The 27,098-nt window shown below is 46.6% G+C and overlaps 2 protein-coding genes across 2 annotated transcripts in view; both read right to left on the bottom strand.

Moving 5' to 3' along the window:
• Positions 1-25,053, bottom strand: part of Tmem242 (transmembrane protein 242) — a 28,484-nt gene extending 3,431 nt beyond the window's left edge. Inside the window, exons 1-3 of the mRNA XM_052169751.1 lie at positions 24,925-25,053; positions 24,327-24,427; positions 18,333-18,470 (exon numbers count right to left, since the gene is read on the bottom strand). Of these exons, the coding sequence (XP_052025711.1) occupies positions 18,333-18,470; positions 24,327-24,427; positions 24,925-25,009 (324 nt within the window). The 5' untranslated portion in view covers positions 25,010-25,053. The remainder of the gene's footprint in view (positions 1-18,332; positions 18,471-24,326; positions 24,428-24,924) is intronic.
• LOC127673948 (L-lactate dehydrogenase A-like 6A) lies at positions 3,114-4,780 on the bottom strand. Its single transcript, XM_052169750.1, is given in 2 exon segments — positions 3,114-3,605; positions 3,607-4,780. Coding segments are annotated over 2 exon segments (1,149 nt in total). The 5' UTR covers positions 4,438-4,780; the 3' UTR covers positions 3,114-3,287.
• Positions 25,054-27,098: the final 2,045 nt, after the last annotated feature.

Raw genomic sequence — 27,098 nt, forward strand, 5'->3', positions numbered from 1 at the left:
AATCATCACAAGTAATTTATCGGACACGCAGGGAGCTAGGTCCAACTGCTACTTAGGTGTTAGAACAGAACAGAGGTTCTGCCTGTAACAAAGCTCTCACCTACCTCCCAGTACACCAGGGCTGAGAGCAGCCAGCGGCATGGCTTAGAGAGCCTGTACCAGGTGCTGACACATTTATCACTCGCCCCTCAGCGATGAGTGCGGCGAGCGCTTCTAGCCCCTTCTAAAGACAGCTGTGTGCAGGGCCGCCATCACGGCTGTGAAGCAGGCCTGACTGCATCACTGGGTCTGTGCTCTGCACTGTGTCCTTGGGTGGGGCCCCACACTACCATGGCGTGACTGGGCTGTGGAAGAAGGAACTGAAAGCCATTTTGTCTGATAAGATTATGTACTGAAAAACTGCTTAAATTATTCAGATTATCTCTAAGCTCATGAAAAGTTACTGAATTAACTCTAACAGGCAGTTGTTGGCACTAAAATCTGAGTTTGATCATCATCATCATTATTATTATTATTATTATTATTATTATTTTGTCATTGACAGGCTCACTTAGCTTGCTTGCACACTGTGGGTTCAGGAGCATCTGCCCTCATTACAGGCTCTCCTAAGAGAGAAACCCAGAGGTGCCTACGGTAAAGGGGCCAGGGGTGATTTAAGGATCTGGTAATGGGACGTCTGTATACATAATGTCCCCCGGATACTGACAGCCGTAGTGGGAACACACAGGGTCCGTGGACGTGTTGTCTGAGTGGGGACAGTGCCTCCGTTTGCAGTTGGCTATGTGTCGGGCACCGAAGCACTGGACTATTAACCGTCACAATGCCACATGGCAGAAATGACAGCCACCACCCAACACAGGAGAAACCAGAGCTGAGGGGGTAACTGGCTAAGTGACGGGCTGCCTACTGACCCCCAGGACTCTCCCATGGCCACTCTGGGTCTGTGAACTAACAATGACAAAGTGCCCCTAAGCCTTTCAAAAGTGATTTAACCCAGCACACACACCTGGACACTTGCTCTGGATGACCCCAGGAACACATTACTGGGGTTCACCGTGGTCAGTATCATCTGCTTCTGCAGGTGGGATTACACTTCACCTCCTTGAAGTAACATCCACACGACTTGTGGGTGGACAGAAGAAGCAGGTCACATCCAGGTATTTAATCACAAATGATCAAGTCTCTAGGCCAGTCTGGAGGGAACTCTTGGAACCTGTGGCCTGGGTGGTGCCTCAGGACAAAGTATATACATGCCTGTGGGTGGAGGCCAGAGGCCAACCTCAGGTGCTGCTCAAGAGCTGCCCACCTTGGCTTCTGAGGCAGGGTCTCCGGCCAGGACCCGAGCATTGCTGGGTGCAACAGGTGAATTGCCAGGGAGCCCCAGAGGTCTGCTGGTCTCTTCCCAGTGCTGGAGATTCTGGGGACTGAACTCAAGTCTTCATGATTATACTGTAAAGCATTTCCTGGTATTCCCCTCCCTCCTATGCTGGCTGAATCAGGATGAAAGCTACTCACCCACGTAAGGTATCTCTGGAGCCCATCACTAAAACATCAGTTTGCCTGACAGAAGGCTAAAGAAAAGCTAGAGGCTGGATGAGAGGAAGCAGACACCAAGCTCCCCAAGATGTGAGCATTCCATTTCCTGGAGTCAGCCCGCCTTCTGACCCCTTACATCACCACTTCCTGGGGAGTCAGACCATTTCTCCAGCTTTTCAATGAATAAGTATAGGAGTTTTGATCAACTAGGAAGAGTCATATATGCCTGCCTGCCTGCCTGCCTGCCTATCTATCTATCCATCCATCCATCCACTTATCCTATCCATCCATCTATCTATCCATCCATCCATCCATTTTAAATGGGAAGACTGCTGTCCGGTGTCTACTTGGTGATATTTACTCATTAGCACTGGCTTGGTTCAGAGCGCAGGCACTGACAGCCTGCTGATACAAGGATCCCTGGATGACGTGTCTAGTGTTAGCTCACTGCTCAGTGGCATTAGGAAGCTAACACGAAGCTTCCCACATTGCTATGTTATTTGTCAATTATTAAAGGGCAGGGAAGAATTTTTGCTTTCTCCTAAACCATTTCCACATCCCATCCATGAAGTCCAGAATCTTCAGTAAAGATAACTTAGAAAAAAAAAAGTGAACACGTAACTTTGAGAAATACAATCTCTCTAGGGCTTACTGAAATGCCAGGTCTCAGGACACAGTTCAGAAGCACAGTTCAGGACCCGCCCAGCAAGAACCATTTGTAACTGTATCTCAATTTAACACAACACCAGGTTCCAAGCCGTTCTCAAAGGCTTTCACTAAACCAGGCTTCATTTTTGTAACTGCAATCCCAGGGATTTTTTCTTTTTTTTTTGGTATAGAATAGGGTTTATTCAGGACAGAGGATGGGAGTTAATGGGGTAGTAGAGGCAGAGAGAAAGGCAGAGAGGAGGAGTGGAGGCCGGCCATGACCACGTGGAGAGAGGGGGAAGGGGAGGAGAGCGTAAGAGGGGCAGAGAGGTGAGACTGCCAAGAGCAGTGAGAACCCCAGGGGTGTTCTGTGTCTTGCCAGATGGACGGCAGTCCCTGCCCTCAGCAGCCACAGCACCACGGTGGCTGCCCACCTGAGTCTGCTACACAGGAATAACGGACCAATTCTCCTCCCCCCCACCCCTCTTTCCCATCTCCTCTCCCTCCCGACTTCTTTCTCTCCCCTGCTCTTCAAGCAGCTGCAATCCCCATTTCATGTCTTAATAAAAAAAAAAAAAGATTTTAAGTGTGCTGCCTGCATGTATGTATGGTACCAGGTGGGTTCTGGGGACTGAACCTGGACCCTGCAGGACCAGGAAGCCCCGTCCCTCCTCCTTCCGGTTCCCTTCATGTCTTAATCTTTCAGCTGGCAGGCTGTCCCAAGATAATGAATGAAGGCAGTCTCAAAATGTATCACAAAAAAAAATCGTGTGTATATTTTTACTGTTAAGTGCAGGAGTTACGTTCTAAACTGGCGTGTCAGCAGATGTAAATCTAAGTCGCCCAGATGGACTAGGCCACGTACACACACTAGTGAAAGTCAGCGGTTCCCTCAATGTCACACCAACAGGCAAAAAAACAGTATGTCCAACACCAAGAACACCTTTAATGCCAGCACCCAGAAACTGTGAAAGTCACCCAGCTGCTGGGGCTACGCAACAGGAGACCTAAACAAGAGGCCCTCCAGCTTTCAGAAGCCCCAGTTCACCCCACACTTGGATGTGGACCATGTCTTCTGCCTTCAGGACCTTTAGAAGGGTGACTTAAAACTTGATATCCTTCTGGATTTTCCAGATAGTGTCTGCGCTCTTCAGCATCTGGGCCTCCTCTGTGGGGCTCAACTTGACCCTGATGATATCGGATATGCCGTTCTCCCCCAGGACACAAGGCACACTGAGGAATATCTCCTCTTTGATTCCGTAGAGACCTTTAACTTTGGTGGTGACTGGATGTGTTTTCCTGAGGTTCCTCAGAATGCTCTCTGCAATGTCAGTTACAGACAGGCCGATGGCCCAGGAGGTGTACCCTTTCATCTTGATGATGTTGTAGGCGCTGGCGATGACCTCTTTGTGGACGTCACCCCCATTGCTCGGGGTCTTTGTTTGTTCCTATAGCTGAATTCAGCTCTTTCAGCGGCACACCAGCGATGTTCACGCCACTCCACACAGGGACACTGGAGTCTCCATGCTCTCCAAGGACCCACCCGTGACAGCTCTCAGAGTGAATCCCAAGCCTCTGGCCAAGCATATAGCGGAAACGAGCTGTATCTAAGTTACAGCCACTTCCAATAATACGGTTTTTGGGAAACCCACTCAATTTCCAGGTTACATAAGTTAAGATATCCACTGGATTGGAAACAATAATAATTTTGCAGCGAGGGCTGTGCTTGATAATTTCGGCAACCATCTTCTTAAAGATGCTTACATTCCGCTGCACTAAATTTAGGCGCGTCTCATCTTTCTCTTGGCGTGCCCCTGCTGTGATGACCACTATCTCAGAGTTGGCAGTGACTTGGAAATCCTTGCTGCAAACAATATTCGGCATCTTCATGAAGACGCTGCCATGCTGGAGGTCCATTGTCTCGCCCTTCATTTTGTCTTCATTACTGTCAACAAGGGCAAGTTCATCCGTCAAGCCTTTCGCTATGATGCCGATGGCACAGGCCATGCCGACTGATCCCGTTCCTACAATGGAGACCTTGTTGTGGAGAACGGGCTCTTCGGAGCTGATGTGCTTGAAAAGCTCACCCTTCACGGTCGCCATGGAGGACGTGGGCGTGAGGCTCCACCAGGCCCGGTTGGGAGGGACACGCAGCACCTGACTGGGCCATGGAGCGACGCCAAAGTCCTTGAAATCTACCCTGGCTGTAACCACTCTTCTGCTGGCCCTCAAGATGCTCGCAGCCCAGGCCATGGCTGCCACTCAGATGGAGGAAGTGAACAGGGTGAGGAAGACAGTTGAGGCCTGAACGGCCGTTGCCAGGCAATACAGACGCCGCCCGCCCTCCCTCCTACTGCGGCTGCGCAGTCCCCCAACAGTGCTGCGCATGGGCTCAGCGTCCAGGCTGGATCTTCTAGCTCCTGCAACTGCAAGCCTGCATCACGGCCTTAGAAAGGGCTTCCATCTCCAGCAAGGAAATACTGGAGTTTGTTTTTCTAACCCATATTCTTTACTATTGATATATAAAGCCCAACCCAGAACCCTGGAATTATCTGTTTTCTGTTCTTAGTGTACACAAAAAAGAAGACGGGTTCTGGCAACTCCAGAAGAAAATGAGGCTCAGTGGTTAAGAGCCCCTAGTGGCCCTGTAGAGGGCCAGATTGGCTTCTCAGGACCCACATTGGGTGGTTCACAACTGTCTTTAGCTGCAACTTCAGAGACACTGGATATGCTCTAGCCTCTGCAGGCACAGAGTCCACATGGTCACATAAATTCCATGGTACCTACACTCACATAAACAAATTTAAAAAAGCACAAAAATCAAAACAATAATCTTCCTCTATGTCCTCCAGTTTCTTAAGGAGAAAGATGGTCCTGTAGCCCTCTATAAAATAAAGGTATCTTTGAAGTGACTTTTCAACGTTTACCCAATGTGTAAGTTAGATTATTACATGAAGTTGTGAGATAAAGTTACCCTGCAAACCTGGTGCAGGTATATCTTATCTCATCTGTGTTTTTCCGGACAGTCTTGTAAACTAATTTCAAATTCTGAGAAGATGTAAACATAGCATTTTATGGAAAAACCTAATAAACTGCAAAGGCACCAGTACATATGCCGGCATTTTCCCTCCTCTCCTCGATTCCGCCCCGTGATGAGCAGGTGGGGCATTTCCTCTTGGGAAGACAGTGATATTCTCTCCCTTTTATAGTTTGTAATTTTTCAATCTTAGGATGTTAAGCCCTGGCAGGTAAGAGTCTTTTATAGACTTAGAGAGCAACTCTTTCCTCCCATTGCTGGGACTGCTGCCCAGGCAGGCAGGGCCCATCAGAGAAGCTGGGAACTTGTTAGTAGAAGCCGTAGTTTTGTGACTTGCTGATGGTGTTACATGTTTCCAAGCCAGAAAGGCTGCCTGGTGGAAACAGCCTCCCACCGGGACACACAGTTAAAACAGTTAAATTCCCTCCACACTGACAATCAGATTTATGGCAGCAAGCTATCAAAAACCGGAATTTAAAAGGAAAAAAAAGCGCCCCCATCTTCATTGGATGGTGGCCCGCGTTTAAAGGAACTCTGTAAAATGGCCACATGGTTACTGGAAGCCCTCGCTTCTTTGTCCCACTTCTCACTTGAGAGATTTAGCCTGACAACTGTCCCCACCTCCTTTCTGGAATGATTCTCCTGACCAGTCAAGCTGTTTTCCAGGATGAGTGCTCTTGAGTGTGGGATTCAAGGACATAAAGACTCTTCGCCGGACGCCTTCTGTCCACAGTCATTTTCTCTCTAGAGACTGAGCCTCTTCAGAAGCACCATCCCCAGGGCAGCCTCTTCAGCCTCTCCCCTCAGCCACAACCAAATCAACTTGGAGAGTGAAAAATGACAACACTGTCAGATAAAGAATACCCCAGACAAAGTAGCTTTTTGTTTACAGTAAGTCTCACGCTAAGAAGGCGGGCATGGACACAGGGAGATGTTCACGGCTCCGGCTCCGAGCAGATGGGGGACTGCCCAAGGGCGCACACAGCCACATGTCGCCAGAGAGCGCCTACTGGCCTTCCATCTCAGTGACTCGTTCCTCCTCTCAAGTGGAGACCTAATTCAAATTCTCCATTAAAAATGCAATGTAATATTAAAAATACAGGTGAGGCAGGATGATACCTCAATGCTTTTGGTTATGTCTCTTAGGAGAGAGAAGCCAGAATCAGGAGCAGCAGCACGTATCCAGACAGTCGACACCTGCCACCACTCCACGGTCATCAGTCACTCTGCCTGGACTCTGGTACCTTCCTTTTCAGTGTCTTCAGAGTCTAGTCAAGACCTCTCTCAGCCCTTTACAAGCCCGTGTCAGCACTGCGCTTTGTAGCATGATTTGTTACAAACAGTTAAATGTAAAATACAGATATGTCAGAGAGGACTCACCCGTATTTACCAGCGCACTCCTGTTCTAGAACAGATCTGGGCACAGGGACAGGGAGTCAGTAAGTACTCCTGGAGGAGGGTCAGTAAGGAACTCCAGACCTGAGTTAGGCCAGCCGGAGGGAGGGCTAGAGTGGCTGAGGCCAGGGCCTCCTCATGCCAGGATTCTCAGGGGAGAAGCAAACAGGGCAGGAGGGCTTGGCCCCTTAGTGGCCGCTTGGAAGAAATTAAGAGAAATGAAGAAATTAAGAGAAAAGAAAAAGCTACAAATGGACTAAGGGCGTCTTAACTACTTTTCCTAGTTACGCCTTTCTCAAACGTCTGCCACATTCAACCCGAGACAGCAGCAACACACACACACACACCACACACACCACACACACCACACCCACAGCCCTGGACACACAACAGAACAAATACTCGGTGGCAGAGAGAATGTTTTAATCCTTCAAAACTATTTAAATTTTGAGAAATCGTGACAAGAGCCAGCAGAGGAAATTCTTAATGTGGAACACAGGGCTGCTAAAGGGGCGGGGCCAGAGTCCTCGAGGCTGACATGGCACAAGGCTGACCCTGCAAGAGGCTGACCCGGCACGGCTGCCTCGCCCTCTCAGAGGGCACTCTCTGCAGAAAGCAATCAGAAGCTTTATCTGTCTGTGGCTTGAAATCTATAACATAAAAACTATAATTTTTTTAAAATTAAGTTAAAAATTTAATTGTGTTGTTTACGAACTAAAGCGATCCTCAAGTGAGGGTCTTTACAAACTATAGAGCCCAGAAGTATTCCTCTGTCAGAGCCAGGCCTTCTAAGTAGAACACAGTATAAGTAGAGAATCTCCCCAGAATAAGCACTCAGACTCCCCGACCCCTGCCCCAATCTCTCTCTCCCTCTTTGTTACAGAATCAAACACTGAAAAACTGAACTGGACCACTCCTCCGATAAATTCTCCGAATCACTTGTTTTTTGCACCATATTCATAATTATTGATTTAATGTGAAAAAGCATCTCAGATTAACCACTAAAAACGAAAAGGATTTATTAGTAGTGCAAGTTTGGTTTGTATAACTGTTTTATGCTCCTGTGTACCCAGGGCCATGTAAACTTTTCTCAGGTGGACTAGCTAAGGAGACTGGCCCAGCAGTACCAAATAGTTGGGCGCTGTGAGTCTGGGCGTGGTCAGAGGGGCGTGGTCGGAGAGGCGGAGAGGCTTCATCAGGAACCCTTTTAACAGGAAGCCATAGAAGGGTTTTCAATGAAGGAAGGGCATGATCCACCTGATTTACATCTTAAAAATTACTTTGGCTGCTATGTGGGGAAATAACGGCAAGGCCGAGAGACTAGACAGGTAGCTTGTCTGCACACAAGCAGAAGGCGACCACGGGCGGAGGGGCGGGGCGGAGGGGCAAGGCCGCGCCCAGCAGTGGGGCTCATGAGCAGGGCAGGTTCATCGGTTAGAAGAGACAACGGGAAATGAGACAAACCCTGGGTTTTTTATTTCATCTGGAAGATGAGGCAATGAAGGCATTGCCTAATTGGGGAAGATTAAGGAGCGAGCACAAGAGAAGCCAAGCATTCAGGCCGGCCTGTGTGGTCACCAGACAGGATATGAGACGAGGACGCGAAGGTGGCCGAGTGTCCCGGGAAGGCAAGTCTGAAGGGCTGGAGCTATGTTTGGACATCACTAGATGGCCAGATTGCTTTATATGCCAGAGTCTAGATGAGGGGGCTGAGCGGTTAGGGGAGGCGGGGTCAGTTCTGGGTGTAAAGCCAGGACAGTAAAGACGAGCCGGAGGAGGGGCCAGCAAAGGGAGGCTCTCCTCAGAGAGGAGCATCAGTTATGTCAAATGCCTTGGTGAGGCAGGACCAGGACCATGGAGGGTGACCTGGACAACTTCAGTGCACTGCTAGGGAAAGAAGCTGGGCGGGGTGGGGCGGGGCGGGGCAGGGCAGGGCGGGGGGTGGGGGTGGGGGGTGGAGCCAGCAATCAAGGGCAGCTTTTTCCAGAATCATTTCGATTGGGGATGCAGACAGTGGGCTGCTAGCTCGAGGAGAACTGACTACCCGAAGAAGAGGGAATTTCAGAGCATGTCTATATGCGCTGCAGCAGAAAGACAGCCAGCAAAGGGCAGGGACCACGGCGACAGCAGCTGAGTCTTTGGGACGATGACCTGGTGGTGGCAGTGGTGGTGGGGTGGGAGCAGACACCGAAGTGCCCGAAGAGCTGGGTCAGGTCTTGGGCAGCGGCATGTAGAGTCTGTCCCTCTTAATGTGGTTCAGATATAGGCAGAGTGCTCGAGCATCCTGGTAGCAGCACAAAGGCCTGCAGCAAGGGGCGGAGAACACGGAGCTCCTACGATTGCCCTGTGGGAAGAAGCGGCCGGAGAGGGGAAGGCTGTGGAGTGGAGGACAGGGAAGATCTGGAGAACGACAGGACATGGGAGACGTACTGACGAACAGCAAGCTGGCCTTGCTTCCGAGCAGCGTGACAGAAGAGCAGGTCGCAGGTCAGGAATAAACGACAGGCCCGTGGAGAGGTAGCTCAGAGGGCACCTGTGTATATCTAAATACTAGTGCCAAGTCCACTGGGCCTGAGCCTGCAGCACAAGGCGGGAGTGAGGTCACCCAGCGGCTAGACCCTGAAGAGGAAAAGATGGAGGCCAAGGGAAGGGCCGTGGGCAGCGCTGGTGCCCACCCAGTAGAGCGGCACTGACGCGGAAGTGAACAGAGCTGCCGGAGTGGCCAGACTAGAATCAAGGGAAGAAAAACAGAAGCACAATGAAAACCCGGAATCTTTCAACACAAACTCGAGCAACTGCATCGCTCATCACAAGAGGCCTCGTCACACCCAGCACGATTCTCAGAATGAAAACAAACACAGGTCATGATGTAGCTCAGGCTGGCCTTCAGACTAGAGATTTCTCTCAAGTTCTGGCATTATAGATGTGTGTGATGTTACCAGGAATAGCATACAAATAAATAAGTGAGCATGAACCCAAGCTGATCCCAGCACCCATTTGAAGGCTGGCGCAGTAGGGTGCCCCTGGGGAGGGGACCTGGGGCTTGCTGGCCAGACAGCCCAGCCAATTAGCCAGCTTCAGGCTGAACGATACCGTCACTCAAAAGGGAAGATAAGAGAGCTCCAGGCTGTTCCTAATGTTGACCTCTGGACACATGCACGCCTGCACACAGTTTCTTATATGTTCTGGAAGTCTTTTAGTTAGGAGAACACACATTTTCTGTATACAGTTGACAATAATATAGAAATCTATTGACATGCACAGCTCCGGGATGTCACCCATCTGTGGGACTAATCCTTAGGAGGTGACTTTGACAATGCCACTTAAGGAGAGGCAGCGGTGTCAACTCTTTCTGCATGCAGGGCTCTATCTTGAGAGAGACGCTCATGTGAGCCCAGTTAGCTCAGTGACCGGGACAAGGATGAAACAAACCCCCAAACGGGTGCAGCCAAGGATACGCCCCTCCTGTGTAGCACGTGGGAATATCGAGGTGACGAAGCCTGGTTTGTGCGCGGCCTCTGGACACCGAGGCTCTTAGGGAACCACTTATCCCTCCCCTCAACGGATGCACATTTCCACTTTGTAAAATACTTTGAGGCCAAATTTTAGTTATAAAAGGAAATTAGTGGGTTTTTTAAGAAGTAGTTTGGAAATGTGCCCAAAGTGCTGATTCCCTCCTCCCTAGGTTAGAAAAAAAAGTATCCAGGTCATTATCCAGGTCATTATCCCCCACTTCTAACTGAACAAGACCACGTGGCCCAGGCCCTCTCTCACCAAATTGCTCTTCCGCATTTACATCAAATGCTTCTCCCCAGTGGAGTTAGGCCATTAAGCTGCCGCAGCGGAATAGGAAATAAGGGTGACAGAGATGTTCTTGTCACCTCAGACTTGAGCTGACTAGCTGATGCACGGCGCTACTTCCAATTCATTTTTAAATGATTCCAGGAAAATATTCCTCAGTCTGCTAGGCTGACAGAAGAAAGGCTGCCAGGTCATGACGACTCTGTTCTGCAGTTCCAGCAAACACTGTCAGGAGGAGGAAGGGAGGCAATGTGGTAATCAGAACAAGAAACTGGCTCTCTTTCCCGGGGCAGAGCATTAGATTAGACCACTCCAGAGTAACTGCCATTAAACAATTTGCTAGAAGACTCAGACTTGCTTTTAACCTTTAGCTGAACCAGTGAAACACCCAGCACTTAAAGCCTAGCTCCCTTCTCTGACGCCTTCAAAGTTAAAACTTGCAAGCCTTTCCACAGGTTGACTTAAATGAGGGTCAGCGGCTTCATTTAGATGCGTAAGTGAAATAAAGCAGGGACACATGTACTCGGAAGGGCCTCTGGTGAGAGGGCCCAGGGTCTAACAAGAGACACTGGATAGACAGCCTATGTTATAATAAGAGGCATTGGATAGACACCCCATGTTCTAATAAGAGACACTGAGATAGACACCCCGTGTTATAATAAAAGACATTGGATAGACACCCCATGTTCTAATAAGAGACACTGAGATAGACACCCCATGTTATAATAAGAGACACTGAAATAGACACCCCATGTTATAATAAGGCACACTGAAATAGACACCCCATGTTATAACAAGGCACACTGGTAAATATTGATAAAAATTACAATTAGCAAAGAGTACAGAAAAAGAACTTTGTACTTAGTAAAGGCCCTCACAGTGGCTATCAGGGTTAGAAGTAAGCCTAACATACCAACATAAAAAGTATGTCTCCAAAATAGGTAAATAAAAATAAACCAATTGGATGTGTGTGTGTATGTGTGTGTGTGTGTATACCTATACATATATACATACACACATAGACACACACCTAGAAGCAGTTATAAAAAAATAACTGCAAAAACTATGTTTTGGTTGTTTGGTTGGATGGTTGGTCTTTGAGACGGTCTTGCCCTATAGCTCACACTGGATAGAGCCTACGTAGCCCAGGCTAACCTCAAACTCTCCACCCTTCTGCTCCTGCCTTTCAGATTCTGCAATAACAGGTGTGTGCCAGCTGGCCAGGGAGGCAAATCAATCCTGTAGACAGAGTGCATCCTCTCTCGCCTAGCAGAAAGACACCACTTCCCAGAGTCCCTTGGGATAGAGAGCCAAAATATGACAGTTAAACATTTAAACTGTTAAAATATGTTTGTTTACATACCTAACTTTGATTTTTAAAGAGAAGGATGCTGGGCTCTGCGGAGAGTAGCAACCACCACCAGAAAAGGATACAGGATGGGTTCTGGGGAACGTCACAAGATTTTAGACACAGCTATCTCCAGGTGAGCCTCACAGCCAGAGGACACCCACCCCCTTAACACCTAGCAGATCAGCAAACATTCCAGAGAAACAGAAGCCACCAATGGCCAGGGAGCTAGGGACCACGTGCATCCGTACCTTCTCAACATTTCTACACAGCCCCCTAGCAACACATATCAAATAAACATTTTCAAATACCCCTTGCTTCAACATTAACGTCTTCCATCTTTATGACAGGTTTCTTAATCAAGAAAAGTGCAATAAGATGTATGCTTCACAGGTTCATTATAATATTTAATAGTGGAAAGTTGGTCCCAGCGGCAGGGCTAATTAAGTAGATTATAATATGTAATGGAGGACCACAAAGTCATTAAAAGTGATGGAGATTTATGTACTCTGCTGTGAAGATGGCCCCCGTGACTATTCACTGAAAGCATCCCACAGTAGCACACTCAGGTTGGAGCTTCTATCTGATGCTGCGGATGTGACCTCAGACAGAGGAAAGGGTCTGAAGGCAGAGGCCCTCTCTGACCAGTGATCAGAAGGCGGGAAGTGCTGCTGCACTTTTCCATAGGCATAGTTATAAAATATTTGCCACCGCAATATTTTAATCAAGAGTCTTTCCCTGAGGACAATAATGATCTCAGATACTTTGTTACAGTAACAGGTACCTGACCAACTTGCTATACAAAGGCAAATCCCTCCTTTTTCAATAGTTAAAAAATTAGTAATAAAGTTAAGTCTCTGTTTATTCATTGATTTAAAATTAAATCTCTAGATAATTTAATTTGCCATAACAGAGAAAATGTTCATTCCTGGATTTTTATTACATTTAGCTCCTACAAAGGCAACAGCTGTAAATTGTAAATTCTTACTCCACCGCCAGCACCATGAACATTCTATACACGCCAAGAGAGGCCCAGCCTCTTTCTTATAAGAGCAGAGACAACGATGGCCCGGACTGGGAGGGAGCGTCTATACTCTCCTGTCCATAGACATGTGACGTAACATAAAAGATTCCACATATTCTCACACTCAGTAATGCTAACTGGCGGCGACTCTGGGCCTCTGAGGTGACAGCGCACAGCACAGGGCCACACCACAGGCAGAGCACACTCACAGTCCCTTCTAGGTATAACTACAGCAACTAAGAAATAGTGGGATAGCTAACATTTCACTTTCTCTGAGACAGAGACAGAGAGAGAGAGGGAGGGAGAGAGAGAGAGAGAGGGGGAGGTGGGGAAGGGAGGGAGGGTGATCTAGCTGTCTAGTTATAAATAAGCCAAACCTCTTCAGAAATCCGGAGCACCAACTAATACCAACTAGTAAATAATAAAGGACACTACTGACAAAATTAGCATGTCACTGCGGGAGTAGCATGCCAATAACTAACAGAAATGTGCTTTCCTCCACAAACAGGAGGTTTCCACTTAAGACAGTATCTCTCTCAGCCTTTGACTAAGCCACCTGTCCTAGTAACAATTTGATCACACTGGCCCAATGTGTACTTTGCCAGGGCTGGAAGGCCTGTGTCCTGGAATCACGTGCAGAGCTGATTTAATGAGGGAAGCAGGAACCTACAGAAAAGGCTTTGCCATCTATCCCACCCTGCTAGTAAAGCCCCTGAGAAGAAATATTGCCTCAATCATACACAAATGATACAATACCACCAATTCACCATAATCCAGAAGGACCCGTGAATTTACATAGATCACGAAGCTATACTTCCTGGCTCAGTACCGGTCAGGACACTGGGGCAGAGAGATGCTGAACTTGGTTTCTAAAGGCCTCACCTTTAACCTTGGGCAAGGTCAGTGCTTTTGGCCAAATAATGCAAGAGCTTATTGTGTCCTTATTGTGAACCTCTGCTTAAATGCTACACTACTTCATAAAATACAAATGCATCTTTACACTTGATGGTTTCTAAGTGTCCTCTGTGCAATGAAATTTCACAACTGTGGGTAATAAAGTAAAGCAAAAATATTTAAAGACACTGAAATTTTGATTTGAGCAATCTAAGCTTGTTGCCTCTCCGGCCAGCAGGGGTAGCTGTGAATTAGAACAGGAACTGTTAAGCGCTACGGGTGAGCTGCTCTCAGTCAGCCACTAGATGGCAGGCAAGAGGAACTGGATTTACAGCAGGAGCACAATTCAAGCTAGTGGCAGTTATCAGACTCTGAGAATTAGTTGTGCTCTGCCTGCTTTTACCTCCACAGTGCAGAGGCGTGGGTCATCTACTGACTGGCACCTCAAGTTGTAGAAAAGTGGCGATTCCCTGAATGGGGCTAAACCCGGGGATTCGAGTTCACCGCCAGGCTCAGCTTTCACTCAAAATGTCAGTGCAGGGCTCCTCCCCGTTTACGAGGAGCCTGGAGCAGGGTTGTGCCCAGTTCTAGTGTGCCAGCACAGAGCCAGCTCAGGGCAGCCCCACAAAGGAATTCTAAAGGACTAATTCGGTGGAATACCAAACACACCCGCCTGGAAAACATGCCCTGGCACAGAGGGCATGTCAGAGGGTGGTCTTCTGAGGGCTGTCTCTGGATAGCAGAGGGACCGGATGAGCCCAGTGGCCTCTGAAGTGGGCAAGAGTTTGTCTACGGTCTCGTCCTAGTAGGGCATTAAGATGCAATGTCAGAGTCCACAGATTCAGTAATGCTAACTAGAAGAGATTTTTTCCTTCAAACATTTTACTAAGGTAAGAATACTCTTAGTGGTGTCATAAAACAAATTTGTTCATGTTCTAGGAACTAAAATAGTAGTCTGGCCCATAAAGTGAAATCCTCAGGAGTATGATAACCTGCTTTTGTTGGTCTATGAAAATCTAGAGTGATTTCTTATGATGACTCTTTTATTTTATTGATTTTTCCCCTTTCCTCACATGGAACACCCGGCCCTTCCCTCACCTCCCCTCTCATGCGGATCCACCCCTTTCTGTCTCCAGGAGCAGGGTTGTGACCTTGGCTAGGGGAGCCCTGGCTCTGCAGGGGCAGATCTGGGTGGCCCCAGTGTCTCCCATTAGAACACAAACAGGATTCTAAGGGATAGTAATAAAATAGGATAAGATTAAACGGAACTATCACATCAAAGTTGGACAAAACAAACGACAAACGGAAGGAAAAGAGCCAAAGAGAAGGTCTGAAAAGGAGAGACCCACTCAACTGTGCACTCAGGGATCCCATAAAAACACCGAATCAGAAGCCAAACACACACACACACACACACACACACACACACACAGAGAGAGAGAGAGAGAGAGAGAGAGAGAGAGAGAGAGAGAGAGAGAGAGAGAGAGAACTGGTAGAGTAAAAAGATACAATACAAAATATACGTAAAATGATAACATGGCAAAGCCCTGCCGAGACCTTCAAAGACGCTGTGGAGTTCCTTTTCTGCTGGCCATCTAGTGCCAGCATGAGGCCTAGCCTTAGGGGTAGTTTGTTTCCCAGTGAGACACCCTTGGAAGAAACTCAATTTTTATGTGCAAATGCAGTTGGACATAGCTCTGGGTTAGGGATGGGGGTGCCCACCTCTCCTCTCAGCTCTAGGCCCCATCTGGTGCAGACCCGTGCAGGCCTCAGTCTCTGTGCTGATCACGTTGGCTTAGGCTTAGAGGCCTTGCTTCCTGGTGTCCTCTGTCCCTCTGGTTTCTACCCTTTCTGCCTTCTCTTCCTCCCACTGGGTTCCTCGAGGCGTCCCCCTGGGCAGACTTGATGGGCCCAGCCTCGCTCTCTCTGCACAGTATGACCATGGGTCTCCTTAGCTGGTCCCATGTGACGCAGGAGGAAGCCTCTCTGTGATGGCTGACCGAGGTGCTGATCTGTGAGTGTAGCACAATGGCATTTTATTGCTACACTTGTTTTATTTTAGAACTACAGTATTTGGTTCTGCTCTGGATCCCTGGGCTATCTAGTCTCAGGTTCTTGGTACCCAAGCAGTGACAGGCATGGGTTCCATCTCACGGAGTGGGTGTTGGGTCAGATCAGGTAATGGTTGTCGCTCCCACGAGTGCCAAGCTTCCTGTCACCCTTGCCTTAGCATTGCCAGAGAAGCTCAGCACTGAAGACCAAAGGCTGTCTGACTGTCTGTCTATCTGTCCGGCTCGGTGGTTACATTTCTCCTTTGGTAGTGTGCAGAGCACTTTCTTGTACCAAAGATGCTGGAACGTAGGGATGAAGGCCCTAAGCAGGAGTCAGATCGACGCCTCCGTTTTCAGTGGGCTGTGCAGGTGTTGTCTTCAGCCCTGGGGCCTTGCCTACGATGACTTCTAATCAGAGTACCTGCATTCTCCGCCTCTCCTCTCATCCTGCTGACCACCCACAGCACTAAGCACTGGGAACACAGGCTGGCACCCAGCACCGCATGGCTAATGCAAAAGAACCACCGGCTATCATTTCCACAGGAGCAGAGGTGTCCGCAAACAGACCTCAGCCTGTCAGGGCGGTCTCCGGAGATCCCGGGCATCTGGGCTTTATTTCTGGATACAAATTAATAAAAATGACATCATGCATGCAGATGGTACATCTGGCTGCTGTGAGCTAAGCATCCTGGGCAGTCTTTTAAAAGCAATATTGACACTGTGGTGATGTTTCTAGGAAAGTAAACCACTCACCCATAGCCTATTAATTTGTTCCCATATTTCTGTCAGCATTTCCTCCCAGTTTTCCTGATAGCCACTCTCTTGTTATACACAGCTATAAATCTTTCGTTCACTTGCCCCTATAACCTAAGCACTTTTCAGCTTCAGGGAATGGCTTAAGAAGTCTCCTCTTCTATGAGGAGAGAAAGGCCAGCCCTGCAAGGGACTGACAAGGATCTAGGAAAGCTTGGTGAGCTACTGAGAACCGAGTGGATCGACTCAGTCAAGTCCCACACTCCCTCCCCCTCCCCACTTCCCCTCCCATCTTAGCAAGTGGAGGTGAAGCTGGGAAACCTGGGCCGTAAGCATCAGCGCCTCCGGACCCGAGCTCCAGCCAGCAATGCCGCATCAGGCAGGTGACCCAGCCTCACAGTTCCCAGGAGGAACACCTCCTGGTTAGCTGTGTCTAAACGGCTGGCCTAATGTCTGAAGTGGGAGAAATGGAACAATTACCAACAACGCTCCAGTGGCAGGTTTCCTGACTTTTCTAAGGAGTCCCCAGTCCTCGGAGAGAAATGTGAACAGGCAGCAGTGGCGTGTGGTGACGATGCGCAGGCGCGCCGTGTCTTCCTGTGTCCCATGAGTACAATGAAAGCTTTCCTTTGTAAGAGGGGCCTTGGTCTCCACGTGATTGTCTCCACGGCCATCAAACAGTGCCCAGGACAGCGTGCCTATCTAAGAGATAGCTCAGGCTCACGAGTCGCACACTGGGCCTGACTTACCCAACACCGGCTCCTCTCATGCTGTCCCCATCCACTTTCCCAGTGCCTGACACCGTCCTGGAGACACCCTGGACTCACACCCCACCCACCCACAAGGTCTCCATGCTGACTGTGATATGAGAAAGCTCTGTTTACCTAGGTCACCAATGCTACTGACTGCAAGCCACTGTCTACTCCCGTCTGCCTGGACAGCCTGGTCCACAGAGCTTCTGATTATTTAAGACAAGGAAACCAGTCATTTCTAGTGCGTAATTCTTACTTCAGGATGTTCATTTTACAGACACATGCCCAAGTGCACACACACACACACACACACACACACACTTACTCACGCACACACATTTGCGTGTGCCAACATGCACATGCACGCACGCGCGCGCGCGCACACACACACACACACTTACTCATGCACACACATTTGCGTACTCGGACACATGCCCACATGCACACACACACACACACACACACACACACACACTTACTCACGCACACACATTTGCACACTCGGACACATGCCCCCCCCACACTCACGCACACACATTTGTGCGTGGACACATGCCCACATGCACACACACACATACACACACTCACGCACACACATTTGTGTACTTAGACACATGCGCACACACACACACACACACACACACACTTACTCATGCACACACATTTGCGCGTGGACACACGCTCACATGCACACACACACACACACATGCACACGCACACCCACATACATGCATGGGTGCTTAGAACTTTTCTCTGAAACATGTATATAACACATTAATAATATGAGTAATTAATTAACATGTTTTATTATCTATATGTATATCAAACAATATACAAAGTAGTTCCAAATCATTAACTTTATTAAACAAATAATACCAATTTATACAGAATGAGCATTAGCTCTGAATCAGTCATTAATTATATCTGAAAAAGTTATGTTACTAGTAACAAGTCGCCTACATATAGGGAAGAATTTAGTCATATTCTGGGTCATTACTTCAGAAGACAGGGACCAAATATACACAAATGTGAAAACCAAGACCTTTAGACAACACAAAGTCAACAGGCAGGCATCACAAGGCTAGGTACTCACGCTGTGAACTCCTAAGGCCTTCCACACTGCGAAGCTGATCACCCCGACTCCACACCAGGCACACAGAGAACCCCAGCCCAGGGCTCGCAGGGCCAGGGAAGACCCGCTCTCTGGTAAGGCAGCCGTGGCCATAGTGCCCTGGAAGGAACACAGACAGCTTGCGTAAAGTACTCAGTAAATGTTCCAGAAGCGTTAGGAAGGAATTCCAGTACTCCATGTAAGCAGCCTGGCCCTGGGAGGCCAGCCCGGCCCAAGGTTAAGTAGCATCTTACTACTTCTGTAAGCACGTGAGTTCTCTGACTGACGGACATTTGAATGTGGGGACACTGTGGCCACTTATCCTTCCAGAAAAACCTAGAACATTCCATCAAGATCCACTGGCATCTTCATTAAAACAGCCTTTGAGGAATTAGCTAATCGATACAGGATGATGGGTTTATAATACTCTGTTTTCCACCTGGAAAGGTCAGTTCAGTTCACTAAGTTCTTCTCGTTTTTAGAGTAATTTTCTGGACGCTGCTTAACATACTTCTTAGTACAGGCTCTCCTGTGCACACGTGCTGTTCCTGACATGCAGGAAGCCTGCCTGCTAACCTGCATGACGACAAATCATCGAGACAGACGGTGTTGATGACCCACACTTGGCAGATATCTTAAACCTCTACAGATTGCCGGAATCTTTCTTCAGCCATTTCTATTATTAGTTTCTATTATAAACACACACACTCTAGTATCTTCTTCTTTTCCCACCCTGTGGCAGTCAGTCTCTGCTCATCCCACCAGCATCCTGACTTTTAGCTGCCCGCAATCTCTATTCAGAAGCAAGAGCATCAAACAATATCATTTGGTTAGGACCAGTTCATAGGCCCTGCCATCAACTGTATTTTAGAAACAAATGAAGCAGCCATTTTGCCACTGATAAAAACAAACATTTTACACACACACACACACACACACACACAAAATCCATATTTGTTTTACCAAATCGAATAAAAGAGCTAGTCATACGAAAATAACTCAAGAGATTTGCAACAGAATCTCAACTTTGCCTCAGATCTTTGGGAATAGGTACAGTAATATTTGTATATCAGTCACTTAACTTGTGAGGTGAAAACATTACTGTCTCCATACTTCCAAAACGAATTTTAGTAGAATCTTGATGTTGAAGATTGAGCTCTCTTTAAGTTTTAAAAAAAATCTAAACACATGTTTTTTCTTCTATCAAATGATATTCATACCCTCTGTTCAAAATATGGGCTGACATTTTGCAGAAAAGATTTAACTTAAAACTAATGTTGCTTTATAAAACAATAAATATAGCCATACATACAAGTCATGTGTGTGTATATGTGCACATGTATATGTGTGCATACATACCTGTGTATTGTGTGCAGATGAGTGTCTGTGTATACGCACACGTTTAAAAGCTACATTTCCCTTCATTGCCCTCCCCCGCCTGCTTTTAAAATGTAAATTAAGCTTCCATATTTGGAAGTTGAATAGAACAATTTATAATGTAGTTATTGTACTTAATATTTCCTAAATCAACAGACAGCTTATTTTCTATCCTGTGTTTCTAATACTTGAGGATATTTCTCCTGGTATGCACCAGAACTCCAAGAAAGTGGGTAACAAGAATTGACCTATGATTCACATTTGTGGAAAGCACCAATAGCAAACTGTCATGTTAAAGGTCAAGTGTGTAAGTTTCACATCTTAGCCTTTTTCAGGGTAATCCTGGGATTCGTTTTACATGAACACTGAACAGGTTTTTAAGGAACACTCGACCTGGGGGTGGGGAGACGGCCCTGCGCATGAAGTGCCGCAGCACCAGCTCGAGCTCCAGGCTCACATGCAGCCAGGCGCAGCAATGCTGGCCTGAGAGAATGACAGCACTGGGAGGAGGGAGACAGGAGGGTCCCTGGGCTGCCGGCCCCCAGTCTATCCAGATCTGTGAGCTCCAGGATCAGGGAGAGACCATGTACCTGAAAATAACATAGAGATAGGCCCCCATCCCCAGAATATTCAATCTAGTTATTTTCCCTACATCCAATTCTGACCAATCTTTTGATATAGTTATATCACTAAAGTAGCTCTTATAATCTGTAATGTAATTTTAAACTTTTATTTATTTATTAGAATTTAAAGCTGTGTCAGAAGAATATCTGGTCGCCTGCTCATTTTGCTCCACTGACAGAAGGGTTTTGGAATAACTCAGGTATGTGCTGAAGTCCTGCCAGGCCGTGGCACTAAGATAAACAGAGCACTGAATTGCTTTGAGTAAGTGTCATGTATGCATGCACATCAGTTCTGTATTTTCAACTGTTCTAACCAAATGGGCACATGACACACACATAACACACATATAACACACACATACATACATATAACACACACTCACACACATATACACATACATGCTTTCCATGCATCGCACATCATTTAGTCTCACAGCCATGTTTAAAACCAGTGTGTAAAAAGTACTGGTTTAAAAAATAATCTTGGGGGCTGGAGAGATGGCTCAGCGGTTAAGAGCACTGACTGCTCTTCCAGAGGTCCCGAGTTCAAATCCCAGCAACCACATGGTGGCTCACAACCATCTGTAATGAGATCTGATGACCTCTTCTGGGGTGTATGAAGACAGGTACAGTGTACTTACATATAATAAATACATTTTTAAAAAAATAATAATCTTGGAGGGATGGAGCTATAGTTTGGTGGCAGCATGCCTGTCTAGCCTGTCAGCCTTGGGCTCTAATCCTAGCTCTTACACACACACAGACACAGGTGTGTCTGTGTGTCTGTCCCCACCCCCTCTCCATAGCTCTTTACTGTGGGTGTGTACAGACCAAAGAACCTTAGGGGAATATTTTTATTTTTACTTCAGTTTGCACTTCCCCCTTTCTCTTTATTCAAGGAATTACAAAGAAAAATATATGTTCATTCGCACAACACTGCTTTTCAGCATTTGGCTTCCTAACAAAAGACTTGGCAGTTAGAAAATAAAGCACCACGGGACTGATTATCCCTGTGAAACAGAGAAGGCACAGGCAGTCCCCAAATCAAAGGATGCTCATTTGAAAGTCCTTTTAACTTGTAATTTGAATTTGTTCCCAGGCTAAAACACAGCTTATTAAATAAAAGTATTGCTAATAGCAGTAACATGTATTCCTTGGGCAGAGGGGTGCCATGTTGGGACAGATTGCTAAATCCATGCATGCCTGTGTCCTGGCTGTTTGGTGGGAAGGGCACACCGTGCCTCAGTGGGCTGTGTGTGTGTCACACGTGTGAGGCCTTAAGAAGGGTGGGTAACAACAGCAGCCTGCAGCTGTCCGGGATTAGGACTGTGGGAGAAGTCCTCTGGGTGCTGACTGGAGCTGGCTGCCCGTGTGACATTCTTAAACCAGTGCTCTTGGGTGAGATCTGGGAAGTGGGGAGGTGCTAACTAACTTCAACATTTCCCCATGTGGGGCAAAGTTACATAACATTTCAGCCCCTGGGCAGTGTTTCTCAAGTTCCTTTACACATAGGTTCCAAAGAGGTTTGATTATGTAGGTCTTATCAATATTTAATGTACTAGAAATTAAAACTGAGAAGTTTACACTTTAGTCATTTAAAAGTACCAAATCCATTAATATAAAAATATAAACTCATTTTATATTAAAATAACTATCTTTCCAAACAAACAAACTACAGAGGATCAATGTTTTACACTTTTGTTAACCTCTTAAATTTCTAGCCTAAAAGCTGGCTTTTCATATCTGTAGTCAATCTGCTTTCTTGTATTTTTCATTGATAGCTGAAGTGTATGAATAAAACTCGGGCCTCACGCTGATGTAGTTAGAAAACGAAGAATTTTATTAGAGTTCTTTCTTTGTAATATACCAGTACTAAACAAACCGGTCTTTTGAAGGTTGGTTGCCATATGGAGTCCTTACTAATGAAAATGTTTGCCATCCATAACATTCCAATCCACCAGTCGGCTTAGCACTTTGAATGGACGCTATGCCGTGCAGAGCGACCACAGAAGGTGCTGGTCTCTACATAACACAGAGTCGCCAGAGAAGGTATTGGTCTCTTTATTACACAGATCTTCCGAGACTGTTCATCCCATGTGCTAAACAGTTTTTTAAACATCATCATCAAATCATGACATCTCATACCAGCAAAGCTGTTAAGTATGGCGAAGCTGTCAAGTGGACGGTGGTTGTTATGAGTGAGTCTAAGTGTCTTCAGTTGAAAGTTTACTTATTAACACTGGCAACAAAGACTGACAACTGCTTTCCTCAAGAGCCAGGCCTACTTTGTGTTTTTAAGAAAATGCTGCCACAAACACCCCATTTCTGAGTGAAAGACAGTCTGCGGTTGTTCCTTCACAAAGACGATACTCCGTGGGGAACACATTGATTCAGCTGGTAAGGCAGCTGCTGCTTCTAGAGAAAACCGCCTTCACTATCACGCAGAAGTGCTTCGTGAACATTTCCTGCCTCCCATGAAATTTAAAAGTCAGGCATATCCAAGTGTCATTATTGAATAGTTAATCATTTTACCGCCTCAACAATGACATTTACCTAATGCTGGTTCCTTTTAATTCTTTTAAAAACTACTGGCGCGTCACAATGAAGTACACAAAGACTTCGAGGGCTGTTTTATACCACCATCACCACGAGTGATGCTCCATGCCATCAGTGCGAGTCTCTAAACATGAACAGGAAGTGAGTTGTCTCAAGCACCATCAGTATTTTGTTTACAAATGTAACACAGTTTACAAGTGTGCTAGACCATAAATGACAGGTGTTATGATCCAATCCCAGAACAAAGAACCAAGCTGTCAGTATGTGGAATCAAGACAATCCCTGGTTTTCATCAGATTCTTAAACAGATCCCTGATGCAAGGGTTAATGATAATTAAACCTGTGGTTTGGAAAACGAACCAAGCCCTGCTGTTAAAGCACCAATATTGGTCAGGTCTTAGTGACATCTGCCACATATTAATCTCTTCTCTAAAAATACTCCATAATATAGGGAGAAAATGGCTCACCAGAGCCACACAAGTGATCTTAGTAGCTCCATAAGCCTTTAGAGTATTGAGAGGGAAGTATGACTATTACAGATAAGTGGAAAGGAACTCGGTTTATGGTTTTCACATAACATTCGTCCGTAGCACACATGAAGATAATTAGTTATTTGTGGGAATATCTAATTGTATCTCTCACAGCAGACATTCAAACTTCCCAGGGACAGACACATTTATTTTTGTACCCTATCCACCTTAATCACAGAGTGCCTGAAACATAAAAGATCCCAAGTAAACACTTGCTGAAGTGAAGTAAACAATATATCAGCAATGTGGGTGGGAGAGGAGCCGACAAAGCGCTATAAGAAACTACAAATACATATCGGGAAATCCCCCACCAACCGGGGCAAGCAGGTACACGCCAGATGTCAAATGAACAGTCTTGCTAACAGAATAATAATCTTCTGTCTCAAATGGGTTAGAGTTAGTTAGTCATCCAGTGCTTTCAGAGCACCTACTATGTGCCAAGCACTTTATAGCAACTGTGGCTGAATAACATCTGGCCCTTGCATTAAAACACAGAAACAAAATTTTCACTCATTCTAAAGAATGTTGAAATTTTAACATCTTTGAAATAGATATACTTCTTGCAACCAGCACCAATAGTTTAAGTGATACTGTTTTTCTTTTGAAGCAGGGTCTCTTATTATCAACACTAAATACTTATTCATGCAGTAGGGAAAACAATAAGTTTCCAAAGTTTTGCTCAGCTATTCTTCAACGTCTCATTCTGTTAATTTTAAGGAAGCACAAGAAAAAGATCAAGACTGACAACTAGTATACTTCTTAAACCCATGTGGTTTTGTGGGTGTATTTTAAAAACAATGTGAATGAAGACCATTGTTTTTTCCTATGCCGAAAGCTGTCCTTTGTTAAAAACAATAGCAATGCTATGAATGGATTTCAGAGTCACAAACCTTATTGAACCATTCGGGGCTTTTCTTTTTAGCTAATGATAATGTTGTAACAAATCCAGCTAGCATTCCCGCTGCGGCTGCAGAACCAAGGAAAATTCCACCTGCCAAGAATTGAGAAGGGATTAAAAATAAAGCTTAAATGAAAAAGATTTGCACAACACAATCTCAGATACTTTCAGGATTACATTCAAACCTTGAAACATCATGGCTAAGTGGCTCTTGGGAAACGGGTCTGAGAAACCTGCGTGATCTCACGACCTCTGTCTCAAGGGGACACTCTGAAGCTCGGTTCTTCAGGGCTGAGAGTGGGTGTGTTTTCCCTTCCCTCTGTCCTCTAGGAGAGCAGCGCGAAGTTTTCCCACAGGAAGAAGAGATAGTGGCAATCAGAAAAGGGCAGGGCACGAGAAAAACTAAAGGATGGGTAAATACAGTATGGACTGGAATAGATGGCAGGATTTACTCGCCCCTGCCCAAGGAGACGTCACCTAATGAGTGACAGATGGGCCACACTGGCTGAGTTCAGAATAAAGTCCAAGATAAGAGCTTTCAGAACGAAATGTGTTCCAGAACATCATATCCCAGAGCAGGGCGAGCATACCTTTAATCAGGAACAACCGATCGTCCGGAGACCCTGGAGCTTCTAATGCAGAAGGCTCCCCGGGCCCAGAACCCGAGTTCTCCATATTTAAAGTCTCCTCCTCTACTGTTTCCGTTACCAAAGAGGCCCGAGTGGAAACTCAGGGGAGAGAGAAAAAAGGTTCCGCAGCTGCCTTCCCTGTGCAACCTGAAAAAGGGTCCGGGTCCCCCCACTCTTTCCTCTTTACACTCTTGCAACGAGAGAAGACAGAAGAGTTGCTCTCTGTCCCCAGCCCAGAGCCGAGGGCAGCGTCCCTCAAGACGGCCTGGGAGGATCACTCGCCTTCTTGCAAGGTGTCGATTTGTTAGTAAGTTTTTTTTTTTCCGTCTACTTGAAAGAATACTCAGTTCTGACTCTAGGAGGCAGTGGGAGGTCGCAGATGGAGCCGATAGCTCTGCTGCCTGGCTTGGATCCTGGAGCTGTTTATCCTTCCAAATAGATCTGCACTGTATCTAAGGATTTTGTCCGCGCTAACATGGCACGATTCTAAAAAGCAAGCCTCAATATTTTCCCCCATCTCTTTCTGAGAAATTTCGAAATAGTTGTTATTTCAGGTTTAAGTGGCGTGCCCAGTCGTGGAAGAGAACTATCCTACCAGCTTCGAGGCACAACTCCCTTCCCAAGATCTGATTTGCCTGCCCGCAGTGGACGTGCAGGGCTGGCTAAGTGACTGAACGAACGGTACCAGTCTAGACAGCAGAGCACAGAGGTCCTCTCTCGGAGCTTACTAACTCTGACTCCAAGGCTGCGCCGGAGTTGCTGGGATCCTTAGCAGCCTGCCTGGGAGAACGGTGTGCCAGCTGCTGACTGAAGGAAGGAGGCTAGTGGGAAGTAGACAACGTTTTCAGCCTCCCAAAGGGAGACCTGAGACACATGACATCCTCTTTTAAAATAAAGCCAGCCCTTTAGCCTCTATTCTTTTTCTGCGCACTATAAGGATGTGGGCATCCTGAGGTTGTAGATGGAGATCTATACTCATTTGATATTCCCCAGTTCTCAGCATATTACTTCGTCATGTATAATAAATGCCTGTCTGAGGAATGGATAAATGAAGGCATTAGTTTTTGCAGCAGTTAAATGCATCTACTAGCCCAGACCTGCGTTCAGGTCATAAAGCACTTCTTATTTATGTGAACTTGGTGTTTGTCATATAACCTCTTGTTACCTCATTCCCCTCAACTGTTAGCAATGGAAACAGTACCTCACAGGATTTCTGTGAAAATTGAATGAAGAGGTGTGTGTGTGTGTGTGTGTGTTTTACATACCTCTTAACTGCTTGAAAAGCTGATACAAGAGGATCATAAGTTCAAATCCAGCCTAGGTAACAAGACCCAGGTTCAATTTTATAAAAGGTGTGTGTGTGTGTGTGAAATGGAGTTAGCATAGTGCCGGGTACACATAATAAGTGTTCTAATTGCTGTTACCACTGATTCTAGTAGTTTTGAAAGCATTGCTCTATGAACAGCTAGAGCTGATCAGTCCCTCCCTTAGGAGATTATAGCTCTGAAAGTCTGGGGCAGGGTGAGATTTCTGATGCTTGGCTTGGTTGACGACAACTGCTCTGTCTCTGTCCAGTTGGGATCACATAGAGTGCGTTTGGACTTTGGGTTCCCTCGAAGCCTAGTTTCAGAGTCTGGGAAGCCCCTCGAGAGTGGGAAAATTCTGTGCTAACGTGTTCAAAGGCTTAAGGACTTATGCTGTTCCTTTCCTGTCACATATAATAATAGTGACCGTAGCTGCTAACATCTTGGCTGCTTCCCATATACCCTTGCTATATCTTTTTGGGTCACTGAGAGAGAGCCCACCAGGTGATACTGTTCAGAGCGGGCAAAATCTTTGAACCGTGAGGCCTAGTGGGGAAGCCTTAAGTCATTGAGAGGTGTGCCCTATAAATTCAGCTTTGGCTAATTCAAGAGGGGTTGGGGGACCGCCGCCTCTTCTTCCTCTACCTGCCCTTGCTCTGTTCAAGACAGGAGTGGATGCCAGGTGTGGTGGTGCTTGCATGTGTGCTCCAGAGCAGCCTGGTGTACATAGGAAGTTCCAGGCCAGCCAGGGCTACATAGAGAGACCCTATCAAAAGAAAAAGATGGTTTTGCTCTGCTACCTGTTCTCATCATGATGCAGATGGGAAAGGA

Source organism: Apodemus sylvaticus, chromosome 23 (assembly GCF_947179515.1).
Source record: "Apodemus sylvaticus chromosome 23, mApoSyl1.1, whole genome shotgun sequence".
Lineage (NCBI taxonomy): Eukaryota > Metazoa > Chordata > Mammalia > Rodentia > Muridae > Apodemus > Apodemus sylvaticus.